Raw genomic sequence first — 13,546 nt, forward strand, 5'->3', positions numbered from 1 at the left:
AGGACATGGATAGACGCCTCGTCCCGTAATGCGGAGAAAGGATGAATACTTGTTGAGAAGGCTAATTGCGGTTTCTATGCCTCATGAACCTTTTTACGGAATCTCGATAACCTTTGGCTAGATGAATTTAGTGGCTCATTTTTTCGGGAAAAAGGAAATAAGTTTAAAGGAATGAAATTTTTATTGAAAAATAAATGGAACAAAAAAAAAAGCTAGAGCATTAGGGAGAGAGAGCATTTACAAAAAAGATTAGTGAATATTCAAGTCACCCTATCCCCTATTTCATAGAAACCTAGTTTGCTCCTATTTAAACTCTTAAAAGATAAATAAAAATATAATCTGAAATTAAATTTAATAATATTATAATAATTCTAACAATAATCCTAAAAATAAAATTCGAATTTAAATAGAGTCTTCTGTTCATAAATCTCTTATTTGAATTTTTGCCCCCAAATCTTTTGCACTTTATATTTTCAGCACAATTTCTTCCCTATTTCGCATGCCGTTTGGACTTTAATTTCATGCTTTTTGCCCTCAAACTCCCTTTTGCTTGCAATTTGGTCCCTACAAGATAAAAACCCATAAATAGCCCAAATTAGTAGGATCATACTCAAAATAAATATGTAATTAATACATAAAAATATGTCATTTTAGAGTATTATCATATTCCCCCTACTTATCCCATGCTTGCCCTCAAGTTTGGTGGTTATCCATTGTGTAACTTATATTTTGTCATGAAAGAGGTATTACTCTAAAGTTTTATAAAAATTAGGCATAATGCATATGAAAATAAAGAAAACCTTTAGCTTGCTTTAAGTACAACTGAAAAAGTATTCCAATTTAAACACACAAAAATTAAACCGACTTGGATTATTTCATGAAGATTAGATAATTTACTAAATTTACCAAGACACCCTATTTGTTCCAAACTTAGTCCCTAAATGCAATATATAATTTTTTTTTGTTTTTTTTTAATGGAATGTATTGAAATTTTTGACGCAAAGAGGGATGAGAACCTAAGCACCCCACCTCGGTTACTCAGCCGAACACACTCTTATTTTTTTTAAGAATGTATCGAACCTTTTGATGCGAAGAGGGATGACAACCCAAACACCGCACCCCGGTTACTTAGCCCGACACGCTCTTAATGGAATTCATTTAATTCTGGTTAGCGGAGCATTGCCTAGCACATCACACAACCTTTTGACGCGAAGTAGGATGACAACCCAAGCACCCTACTCCGGGTACTCAGTCAGTCACGTTTTAAGCTGTGCTCATAACCACGAAAATTTTTTATTAGTATTATTTCTTTAATGAAACATAACTTTAATTTTAGAGGACTAGGAAAAACAATTAAGTGTCAAAAATAAGTTTTGGCAATTACCTATCAGTCATGAAAATAAATTTAGCATACATTCATATTAAATGTCCTATTTTCATTTAAACTTAATCGATTTTACTATAAGCAAGATAGGGTTAACTTCATTGTATCATAATTATTTTAGCCTAATAGAAATAAAACAGTGGAGATGAAATAAATATAGCAAAACCATAACTAACTCAGTAGATAAGAATCATGCTCGCAGCTCAAATAATGGGTAATTCCTTGTCAAAATCTTGGGCATTAAAAAGGGTAGGATATACTAAAAAAATACATGTGGGAAAAACAAGCACAAGGTAGTGGCAACAGTAACAAAATAGTAAAAAAAATAAGGAATACCTCCCTTACTTAAAATACATTGTCCTCGATATGAAAAAAAAAATAAAGAAAAAGAGTTTAGAAAAACTCCCTATGTAGTAAGTGTCATTCACGCTGAGCTATAATGAGATCAGCCATCTGCTAGTTGAAGGTGTCGAGTTTTGCTTCAATGCGCTCCAAATGTTGCTCAATGGTTATGGAAGGTCAGTCTTGATTAGGTACCTCCTGCTGATTTTGCTGCCTAAAGATTCACTCAGTCGGTGAAGATCGGATACCTGGAGGGACAAAACGAAAGGAAGAAGGAGTGCCAAGAAGCAATCCCATCGAGTCGAGACAGCGTGCATCCAATGGATCGGCTTGGCAAGCAATATGTAAGTCTAAAATAGGAACATTAGAGCCACTTAAAGAGAATAACAGTTGTGTAACAAAATAACCTAAAATTAGATGACACTTTGCATTTATAATATGTTCAAATTGAAACGCATACCAATAGCCCAAATTTACCGAACAACCAATGTACATACACCATAATAAGAATAATTCCATCTTTGAGACAGTAGCTGACACATCTCTCCAGCCTGAAAAATTATAAGCTAAATAACATGTATGTAACATAAGGCAGGGTTATGAAACCACAAATCCTTTGATGTTCTAAGGCTATATATGGTTTCAGCATTCTCTGTTAATAAAGCAAAGGCCTTGATAGCCTTGAAGTCTACTGGAAAAGCACACAAACTGTTCTCATAGTCAGTGGACATAACGTAATCCTCTATCACAAAAGTTAGTGCAATATTAAAATCAATAAGGGACAAACTGTGTGTGGTACCAAGTAGTCGAAATGTTATAATCCCAGGTGTGTCCAATGAGAATTGGCCATGCCGTTGAAAATGAAAGGTGGAATAAAATTCTAAAATCAGTTCGTAATAAATGCAGTGAATGACACCAAAATTACCAACCCAACCAATATTGCAAAAATAATCGGTAACAATAATGTCAATATGCAAAGCATTCAAAACAGGCAGCGATAAACATTTGCAAGGTACTACTTGTTTATGTCATAAACGATCATAACTGTCCTGATCAACAACATTATCAAATTTTAAGTTACCATTTAAACAACATTCCGGTGGTAGAATATTCACTCGAGACCGATAAGTTTTGCCTCGGGTGGGCAACGGTCAGTGGTCATCGTGACTCCCTGATAAATCGGAACGTATGGGACGGTCGTGGGTGCTGGTGTCAAAGTTAGACTCTGGCTCAGGGTCGACAGACTCAAATGAGGTGGTATTGTTGGACGTGGCTACTGGTTGGGCTGAAGGAACTTGTGACCGTCAACGGGTCTGACGACGAAAGGGAGCGGAAGCCGAGTATGATGGCGGTGATAGTGGGTGTGAAGCTATCAGCGAAGGCGATGATGGGGGAAAGGAAATCTGTAAGGGTGGCAGTGAAGTCGAGTGGGAAGGTGTGAGTGGAGGGGAAGAAGGAGAAAAAGGTTCGCGTGGAAGAAAGTGAGAAGAGAAAGGTTCGGCATTGCGTAGAGGAAAGGGAGATGGAGAGTGTTCGACATTACCTAGGTTGACGTGTTAGGGTGTCGAGAACCAATGCCAGTGGCTATTAATGGTGAAGGAGGGTTCAACGATAGTAGGGCTTCTAGTCCTAACCATGGTGGTTCAAAAATCAGTTGTCGGGGTATGGGATAGGGCTAACAGCGACTTGAGGGATTTTTAGGTGAAAGTGGGGGAAAATTAGGGTTTGAAGGTGTAGAAGGAAGGGTGTTTGGCTATAGGGTAAGTGTTTGGACGTAGGTTTGGATAAGTTTAAAGTAGGGATGTGCTATTCCTATGTGGATAAGGGTAGAATATGGGGTTTTGCTAAAGCATACCCATTCCATCAAGATGTTCCAATATAAATATTTTTCGTCGGTTTTCCTAAATAGAAGAAGAGAAATTTATTGACATGTAAATAAAATAAAATAAAATAAAATGATAAAGTAATAAATAATAAAAATAAATATTGGGTTAACTCCCATCAAGCGCTTGTTTTACGTCGTTAGCTTGACGTCTCTATCAGTATTATGGAGATTCCAGCTGAATTTTTCTACCATATAGGCTTGAAAATTCTCATAAAGTAGCTTTAACCTTTGACCATTGATTGTGAACCGTTTCCTCGACTCTTCACTTTCTATTTCAACTGTACCATGTGTGAATAATTCGGTTACAATAAAGGGTCTTTGCCATCGTGACTGAAGCTTACCGAAGAACAATTTTAGTACAGAGTTATAAAGTAACATTTTTTGTCTTATTGAAAAATGCTTTCGGGATATTTTATTATCATGGAACAATTTTGTTTTGTCCCTATAGATACGAGCATTTTCATAGGCATCATTACGAATTTCCTCAAATTCTTGGATGTCTAATTTCCTTGCTTTTCTCGCAGGTTCCAATTCCATGTTACATTGTCGTACGACCTAGTAGGCTTTGTGTTCCAATTTTACCGGAAAGTGGCAAGCCTTGCCAGAAACAAGTTGATATGGGGTCATACCAATTGGTCCCTTATATGCCATCCGATAGGCCCAAAGTGCGTCATTTAGCAAAAGGCTGCAATCCTTTCGGTTAGGCCGAACCAGTTTCTCCAAAATGGTCTAGATTTCTCGGTTCGAGACTTTCACTTGGCAGTTCGTTTAGGGGTGATATGTTGTAGCTATATGGTGGTGAACTCCATATTTTTTCATAAGTGCGTCCATGGCTCTATTGCAAAAATGGGTTCCACAATCGCTAATCAAGGCTCAAGGTGTGCCAAACCTAGAAAAAATAGTTCGTTTTAGAAACTCCACAACAGTCTTAGCATTGTCATTTATGAGTAGGCTTTACTTCTATCCACTTAAAAACATAGTCTACTGCAATAATTATATACATATTTCTAAATAAGGAAATAAACAGACCCATGAAGTCGATGCCCCACACATCAAAATCTCACGTACATGGATTGGGGATAGGGGCATTTGATTTTGCTTAGTTATGTTACTTGTATGGTCACATTTATCGCAAGATTTATAGAAATTATAGGTATTTCAAAAAATTGTAGGCTAGTATAGCCCACACTCCAATACCTTATGAGCAGTTCGTTTAGTGCCAAAGTGAGCTCCACAAGCTTTGGTATGACAAAAAGTAAAATAGAACATGCCTCGGTTTCTTGAACACATCGTATTATTATCTGATCTCAGCTTTGTTTCCACAGGTATAGTTTATCCCAAATGTAATATTGAGCTTCCCTTCTAAGCTTGTCCTTCATGGAACGTGCTAATCCAATGGGCAATGATCCTGTGGCAAGGAGATTTACCATATCCACATATGGGACATGTGCTTTAGTCGAAAATAGGCCTTCATCAAGAAATTCGTCCTTTATAGAAGTGTCATCACAAGGTGTTTTTAACCTACTCAAGTGGTCAGCCACCAAGTTTTCGCATCCCTTTTTGTCTCGAATCTCGATGTCGAATTCCTAGAGTAGTAAAATTGATCGACTGCTTAATGTCATAGCAATCATGTGCAAGCGTACACTGTCGATGCAAGTATAGTAAATAGATGTGAGTCTATCGGATATTATCCCACAGGGATAGGTGTCTTTTGTCTATTAATGTCGGTACAATAACTGGATATAAACGAGATGAATTGTGAGGATAGTTGTTGACTCAATCACTTTAAAAACAATAAAATAAAATATGGTGATGATAAACTAGGATCCGCAACATGAATCTTCAACAGAATACTAAGTGCTCACAAGGTATAAAAGTATAGGTGATTGTTGATGCAATAAAATTCAATATATATCTTACTCAGCGTTACACCTCTATTTAATCTTAGACTTAACCGTACATATTAACCTTACCTTCTGATGATGGCAGTATGGCACTATTAAGAACAAGTGGACTAAATTCCTCTAATCCTCAGTCAACTTCTGTTGTAATGTTTGTTGGCTCAAACTGTCACTGCACTTTCCAGTGTTAGTGATTACAATAACACTTTCGTGTTAATAAAATTCAAACCCCAAGATTAAACCATAAAAGCAAGGTTAAATAAGATAACATTTCACCAAGAATTCATCAATACTTCCATACAATCAGAAATTAGAGAGTAATCATCAGGATTTAGAAAGAAATAAGAAAGAATCGAATGAAGAATAATATCCATAGACAACTTGACTGAATCTCTTTGTTCCCTCTTGTCGAGCAGTTAGGTCTCCTCGTCAGGAGCTAGTCTGCATCTGGTTTTCACGGTGGCTCACCCGTGAGAGGTTTAAGCTACCATGGCCGCAAGCTCCCAGGTCGGATGATGAAGATGATGATGGAGAGAAAAAAAACTCAATAAGGCCCATTTTTCTTCTCATATCCACCTTTTATGTCCTCCCCCACAGTACATGTGTCATTTCCCTAAAATTATTCTGTCCTTATTCGTACAGGTTGGTTATACCAGACTGGACAGCTCACGTAATTTTGGTTCTTATTCGGACAGCTGTCAGGTGCGGCGACAATTTTGGACGCAGTCTAGAATTAACTCATGCAGCGGCATTAATGCAATAAGATAAAAAAAATTGAGGATAAAATAAGCTAGGATTCACTGAGTTATAAAATGCAATTTACTAAACTGAAAATGCTAAAATGTATGCTAAGTAAAACTAAAAATGCAATTTACTAAACAAATAAGTAGGGGGAAAATCTATGTTCTTTCTAGTGCTATCACACCCCCAAACTTGAGTTTTTACTTGTCTTTAAGTAAAAAAAGAAACTAGCAAGGCTACAAAAAATTTTACTAAGGCAAATGATCATTCTAACAACTTGAACCCTCTAAATTCCCAATGGATGAATCACATTCATATGAAAGAATATTACGTCAAAAATTCATAAGCATGAATGAATAAGGTTGTAACTTTATCAATGATAGCATCATGCTTCAAACCCTAAGTTCTATCTACCATTACAACATTTATTGCATAATACTAAGTATATATATACATTTTTTTGGAATAAGGGATATCGTTGCATTACTATACCCTTATTCCTAAGAAGTAACGATGTGGTGAACAAACCCCCAAGGAGTACGTAATTGCGTGTGTCACTCATACAGCGATAACCTTTGGCCAGATTGATTTTTCTAATGCTTGTATTGGAGTGTTCCCTTTTTAACATTCCATACTACACCCACTTTGGAGTGTCTCTACTTTATAACTATATATACATATATAAGCAACTGTAAAAAGTAGATTCATTCAAGATTTAAAGAATGATAGCAGTCATCCATTACTAATGCAACGTAATCCATTCATCAAATAATTGAAGCTACAACCTTCTATTAAATTTATCCAACTCATTCATTGCAAATTTACATGATTTAAGAATTAAGCATCGAATGTAACAAAAAATTCTTAAACAATTTTTATTAACTATAATTAAACCTTGCAAGCTTCATTTTCGAAAACAAAAATTTTGAAATGTGGGTACATTTCCAAGCCCCATGTGCATTCCCTCAAACTTAAAGTTTACATTGTCCCTAATGCACTAACACTAAAGTGTAATAACAATGAAAATGCAATGACAATGAAAATGCAATGACAATGTATACTTATCAAAATAAAACCTACAGCTACTTGCAATGCATGAATAGTATAACTAAAGTTTTAAAACAAAACTCAGTTATCTACAACCGTCGATGTGGCTGCATGATGTTTTTTTCTCCTCCGTTTCTTCTCCTCTTTCTTTCATTTTTTTATCCCTGGAGCACTTTTTTTTTTCTTTGGGCTTTGCACGGTTGTCAAACTGCTCTTCAGTTCCTAGCTCAGTCCTGGCATCATCTGCAGCTGTTTGTGTAGGAGAGGCCACTTGGAGTGGTCTAGTGTAGACCACTATTGCCTATGAATTGCATTGCTCCTCACTGGTGACCTCAACAACTTCTGCCAGTCTCACTCTTGTTCACTCCAAATTATCAATATTTTCACCCATAGACTCGGGTGCAGTGACAACCTTCTCAACAAAATCTTCTTTTTCTTTTTTTTTCTCATTTTCAGCGACTTCCTCTTCTTCAGCAACAACTTCTGCTTCTGTAGCATGAACTTCCTTCTCAACAACAATGTCTTCTTGATCAGCAAAAATACCATCCTAAAATAAGCTATCAATCTTTCGCAAGCATTCTTCAATGTCCTTGGATTCCTCTTCTTTCTCATTATCAGAGACCAACACAATGGGTCTTCTAAGTCGTCATCTGAGGAAGAGAGGTCATAATTGTGAATGATTGGTGGAAACATAGGGAATTCTGGTAGTAAGGATGGGCTCAATTGGCCTAATGTGGCTATAATAAAACTGTTTTAAGCTTTGCTATAAGTATAAAAAAAATTCTAGGATCTCTCTATATCTTCTACTGTAGTGACAAGCTTGATCTGCCTATTGTTGATGGAATTTACCATTTTTTGACATCCTTCAGTTTGCACCATAAAGATGTCTTTGTATTCAAGTTAGTTCTTTTACTGTCGGCTTTGGCTTTTCCCTTTTTTGTCTTGTTGGTCTCCGCCTCCTTCAGTATCGGCATATTCTTGCTCGAGTTATTCTTTCTTGCAGCTTAAGGAAGCGACGGTGCATCGTATAGTTCTTTTGATGGGAACCCGTCCAAACTGCTCCCTCGACACGCAAGTCTCTCACAAACATGTCTCGTTTTTTTATCTATGATACCATCCATGAGCTCGGAGTGTTCGTCGACATTGACCTTGGTTTTGTATAGCTCGTTGATGTTTGCAACGTCTCGTGGTATTAAACCTTCTCAAATGAAAATAAACAATAACTCATGACCGTAAAGATTCACATAAAATTCACGTACCAGTGAAGGCGAGTAGCTTCTAGGATGGTTGAAAAAAGTTTTCCACTTTAACTTTGAGATGGTTTTGGAGACTTGTTTACCCAAATGTTGTTATGGCGAAAGAGAAATGCCCTGCTTGGGATGAAAGTTGCGCTTCAATGTGTTATTGTGAAATCATTCCTTTGCCGCTTTATTCAAAAAGACTACTGGCTCTTTTGTCTGCATTGGCCTGGGGGATTCCGATTCACAGATTGTGGTAATAGAGGATGCATGTTCCTTAATAGTTTTGGTGGCTTAGATTGTGGTAATAGAGGATGCATGTTCCTTAATAGTTTTGGTGGCTTTCTTGACCGAGCCTCTTGTTTTTGCCATCTTTTGTTGAGGGAAAAAGGTTTAAAGGTAAAAAGATAGGATTTTTAGAAGATAAAAGAAATAAAAATGGTTGCTTGAATGCGTTACAATCGGTACAGTGAAGCATTTATAGTGAGTGAAAGAGGAAGATGGAGAGGTGTGTTGTTTTGTGGAAAGATATAGGGCAGGTAGGAAGAGCTGTGTCCAACAGAAATTGTGACCGCTTATAAGGATCAAACAACTAAGTGAGTTTTGATCCAACTATGGAATATGACTTTCTCTGAATTCTGAAAAGCTATAAATGGTAGTTCAGACATATGGAATATGCTGACAGTAAGACTTTAATGAGTTGACAATTGTACCTAATTATTCTATAAAAAAGAAAGAAAACAAACTTTAACAAAACATAAATAAAATAAAATAAACTAAAATCACGAAATACTGATTAAAAATTAAAATTTTTTGACCAATTTAATGTTCTCTGCTTGCTTTTGATCATTATTTCCAAAATAGTGTTTCAGCATCTGTCCATGTACTTTGAACTGGTGTCCATCACGTAGATCTCAAGTTGTGACTGTACCATGAGGAAATATAGCAACAACTTCAAAAAGGTCTAGACCAACGTGAACGTAATTTAACTCGGTGCAATTTAAATCGAGAATTGAATTATAAAACCTGTTGACCTGTGATAAATTATTGCCGTAAAATAATCTTGTCATGCCATTGTTTGGTCTTTGCCTTGTAAATTGCAACATTTTCATAAGCATTTCTCCTAATTTCCTCTAGTTTAGTGATATCCAACAATCTTTTCTTTCCAACCACTTCATAATCCCTATTCACTTGCTTAATTGCCCACATTGCTTTGTGTTCCAGTTCAACTGGCAAGTGACATGCTTTCCTATAAACTAATTGATATAGCGACATCCCTAAACGAGTTTTGTATGCTATCCGCAATGCCCATAAAGCGTCATTTAGTTGGGAATACCAATCTTTCCTCGAAGGGTTTACAACATTCTCAAGAATGTTCTTAACTTGTCCATTGGTTTGCGGATGATAAGTAGTAGCCATTCTATGATTAACTTCATATATGTTCAGTGCGGTCACCACTTGGTTGCAATGAAAGTGTGTACCCTGATCACTAATCACTGCCTTTGGTGTGCCAAATTGGGTGAGTGTATACTTGTGACAAAAAAGTTTAGCACTGTCTTTGCATTACTCTTTGGGACTACAACAGCTTCCACCCACTTCGAGATGTAGTCAATAGCTACTAATATATATAGATTTCCAAATGAACTCAGAAATGGTCTCATAAAATCCATACCCCAAACATCGAATAATTCAACCTCCATAATTGGCTGCTGTAACATTTCATTGCGTCAGGATATAGAACCAGTGCACTGACACCTATCACATTGATTCACAAAATTGTGGGCATTTTTTAATAATGTCGTCCAGTAGAATCCTGATTGGAGAACTTTAGCAGTAGTTCTCATACCACTAAAAATGACCTCCATAAGGAGCATCATGACAATGCTTCAGGATTGAAAGCATCTCCTTTTCCGGAACATAATGTCGAATAATGTTGTCATTGCATACCTTGAATAAATATGGCTCGTTCCAATGATACTTCATTACGTCACGAAGAAATATTTCTTTTTGATGGTCTGTGACACCCAATGAGAGTTTTCCACACACTAGATAATTAACAAAATCTGCATACCAAGGGGTTGCATCTACAGCAAATAACTTTTCATATGGGAATGTGTCGACAATTTGAAGTATGTTTCCTTCTTTACTTCTAACTTCCAACAGAGATAGATGGTCTGTAACTTGATTTTCTGAACCCTTACAGTCTTTTATCTCGATGTCAAATTCTTGCAACAGTAATATCCAAAGTATCAGTCTTGGTTTGGCATCCTTTTTCAAAAAGAGATATCTTAACAACGAATGATCAGTGAATACAGTAACCTTTTTGCCAACAAGATAGGAACAAAACTTGTCGAAAGCAAGGACTATAGCCAACAATTCTTTCTCTGTTGTGGTATAATTGAGTTGAGCATATGAAAGAGTTTTGCTACACCCACAAAAAAGTCGCTTGCATCACATTTAACTTCAAAAGGTTGAGACCAATCAGGTGCAACGACAATGGGTGCATTCACTAGCTTCTTTTTTAACTGAATAAAGGCATTCAGACATGCATCGTCAAAGACAAATTTTCAATTCTGTTCTAGCAATGAGCATAAGGGATTTGCAATTTTTGAAAAATCTCTAATAAACCGTCAGTAAAACCCCGCATGTCCCAAAAAATTGTAGATACCTTTCCCGTTGGTTGGTGGAGGTAATTTCTCAATGATTTCCACCTTAGTTTTGTCTACTTGAATGCCTTGACTATAGATGCGATGTCCTAACACAATGCCTTCAGTTGCCATGAAATGACATTTTTCCCAATTCAGGACAAGATGTGTGTCCTCACATTGCTTCGGTACTTTATCCAAATTGTCAGCACAATGATCAAAATCATTCCCATAGACTGAAAAATCATCCATAAACACCTCTAAAGAGTCTTCGATCATATATGAGAATATTGCCATCAAGCACTTTTGAAATATGGTTGATGCGTTACAAAGACTAAGAGGCATATGGAAAAAAGAGAAAGTACTAAAATGGCAGGTGAACTTTGCTTGCTCCTGATCCTCCAGTGCAATAGCAATTTGATTGTACCCAAAATAGTTATCTAAAACGCAATAATAGACTTTTCTAGCAAGTCGATCCAGCATTTGGTCGATGAAAGGAAGTGGGAAGTGATCCTTCTTTGTGGCCGCATTCAATTTGGGATAATCTGTACAAATTTGCCATCCCGTGGGAATGTGTACAGGAATTAATTCATCTTTATCATAGTGAACCATAGTGATGCCACTCTTTTTAGGCACGCATTACACTGAACTCACCCAATTGTTATTAGAAATTGGGTAAATAATTCCATAATCAAGCCATTTTATGATTTCCTTCTCGACAACTTCCTTCATCTTCTCATTTAATCTTCTTTGATGTTCAATTAATTGCTTGCCTTCATTTTCTAACTTGATCTTATACATGCAAAAAGAAGGATTAATACATTAAATATCGACAACAATCCAGGCAATAGCTTGTTTATATTGCTTGAGAATATGGACCAATTTCTCTTCTTGAGTTGCGTCTAGTGTTGCGGAGACAATAATGGGGAGAGTATTATGATCACCTAGAAAGACATATTAAAGATGATGAGGTAGTGGTTTCAATTTTAGAGTAGGAGCTTCTTCAATAGATGGTTTGAAAATTGGGGTTATTCTATTGGCTAGGTCTAAGGATTCAATCTGCCATCCATGCTTGAGTTCAAGATTATGAGCTTCAACCGTGCTATCATAATCAGCTAAGAATTCAAAATTAGATGTCACTACAAACTCTTGAAAGAGTGCTATGCTTTAGCCATTGAATTATTCCTCAATTAGATCATCTAGCACATCAATAGTATGGCATTCTTCTTTGTTATTGCATGGAACAGATTCAAAAACACTGAAGGTGACTTGCTAATCATTAAGTCGCATGGTTAGTTCACCTTTATACACATCAATCAGAGTTCAGCTACTGGCTAAAAATGGTTGTCTCAAGATTATGGGAACCTCCTTGTCTGTCACATAGTCAAGTATGATAAAATCAGCCAGAAAAATGAATTTATCCATACAAACTAAGACGTCTTTTATTTGCCGTCCAGGTTGAGCCAAGGATCGATCGGTGAGTTGTAATGTCACCATAGTAGATTTCACGTGACCAATTCCCAACTTCCTAAAAGTAGATAGTGGCATTAGGTTAATGCTAGTTCCCAAGTTGCATAAAGCCTTACCCAAATACTGATTGCCAATTGAACATGGAATGGTAAAGCTCTCAAGATCTTTCAATTTAGGGGGCAACTTGTTCGTCAAAATAGCACTACAACCTTCTGTTAGTGCAATAGTTTCAATATCAGCGAGCTTTTTCTTCTTGGACAAGAGGTCTTTCATAAATTTTCCATAACTTGAAATTTGTACTAAAGCATCAACTAAAGGAATGTTGATCTACAGTTGCTTCAGTGTGTCCAGGAAATGCTAATATTGCTTGTCATGCTCATTCTTCCTGAATCTTTGTGGGAAGGGTAAAGGCAGGGATATATCTACTTGCACCGACACCTTTGATTGCATTGATAGTTTTGAAGGTCGAATAGTAGGCATATGAGTTACAATTTGTGGAACTTCTTTTTCTGATGCATTGAAAAATTCTTCAGATTCAAACTTCTCACCAGTGATCACTCCATTCGCATCTTGAGGTGCTGTAGTAGAGTTGATAAACGGTTTGCTAGTTTGTTTACCACTTCTAAGAATGATAACCTTACAATGTTCTTTCCCCCTTGGACTAGGATTTTTCGTGTCACTAGGTAATGAACTTGGTGGTCTAGTATTTAGATTTGAAGCAAATTGGCCTAACTGTACCTCCAATGCTCAAATGGAAGATGAATTCCCTTAAACATAGCTTCTGTACGGTAATATGCTCCCGCATTAACTCCTAAAGAGTTGCTAAAAGGTCAGAAATTGAAGCTTGAGTGTACAGTTGTTATCGATGTCCTTAAACATGTTGATTTGGTATT

General features: G+C 36.6%; 1 protein-coding gene across 1 annotated transcript; it reads right to left on the reverse strand.

The window, feature by feature from the left end:
• Nucleotides 1-7,661: 7,661 nt before the first annotated feature.
• LOC121211396 (uncharacterized) lies at nucleotides 7,662-12,926 on the reverse strand. Its single transcript, XM_041084157.1, has 2 exons — nucleotides 12,549-12,926; nucleotides 7,662-7,847 (listed from the first exon to the last, which is right to left on the reverse strand). Exons 1-2 carry the CDS (start codon nucleotides 12,924-12,926, stop codon nucleotides 7,662-7,664), a joined length of 564 nt encoding a protein of 187 aa, XP_040940091.1.
• Between the last annotated feature and the right edge of the window lie 620 nt (nucleotides 12,927-13,546).

Source organism: Gossypium hirsutum, chromosome A12 (genome assembly GCF_007990345.1).
Source record: "Gossypium hirsutum isolate 1008001.06 chromosome A12, Gossypium_hirsutum_v2.1, whole genome shotgun sequence".
Taxonomy (NCBI): domain Eukaryota; kingdom Viridiplantae; phylum Streptophyta; class Magnoliopsida; order Malvales; family Malvaceae; genus Gossypium; species Gossypium hirsutum.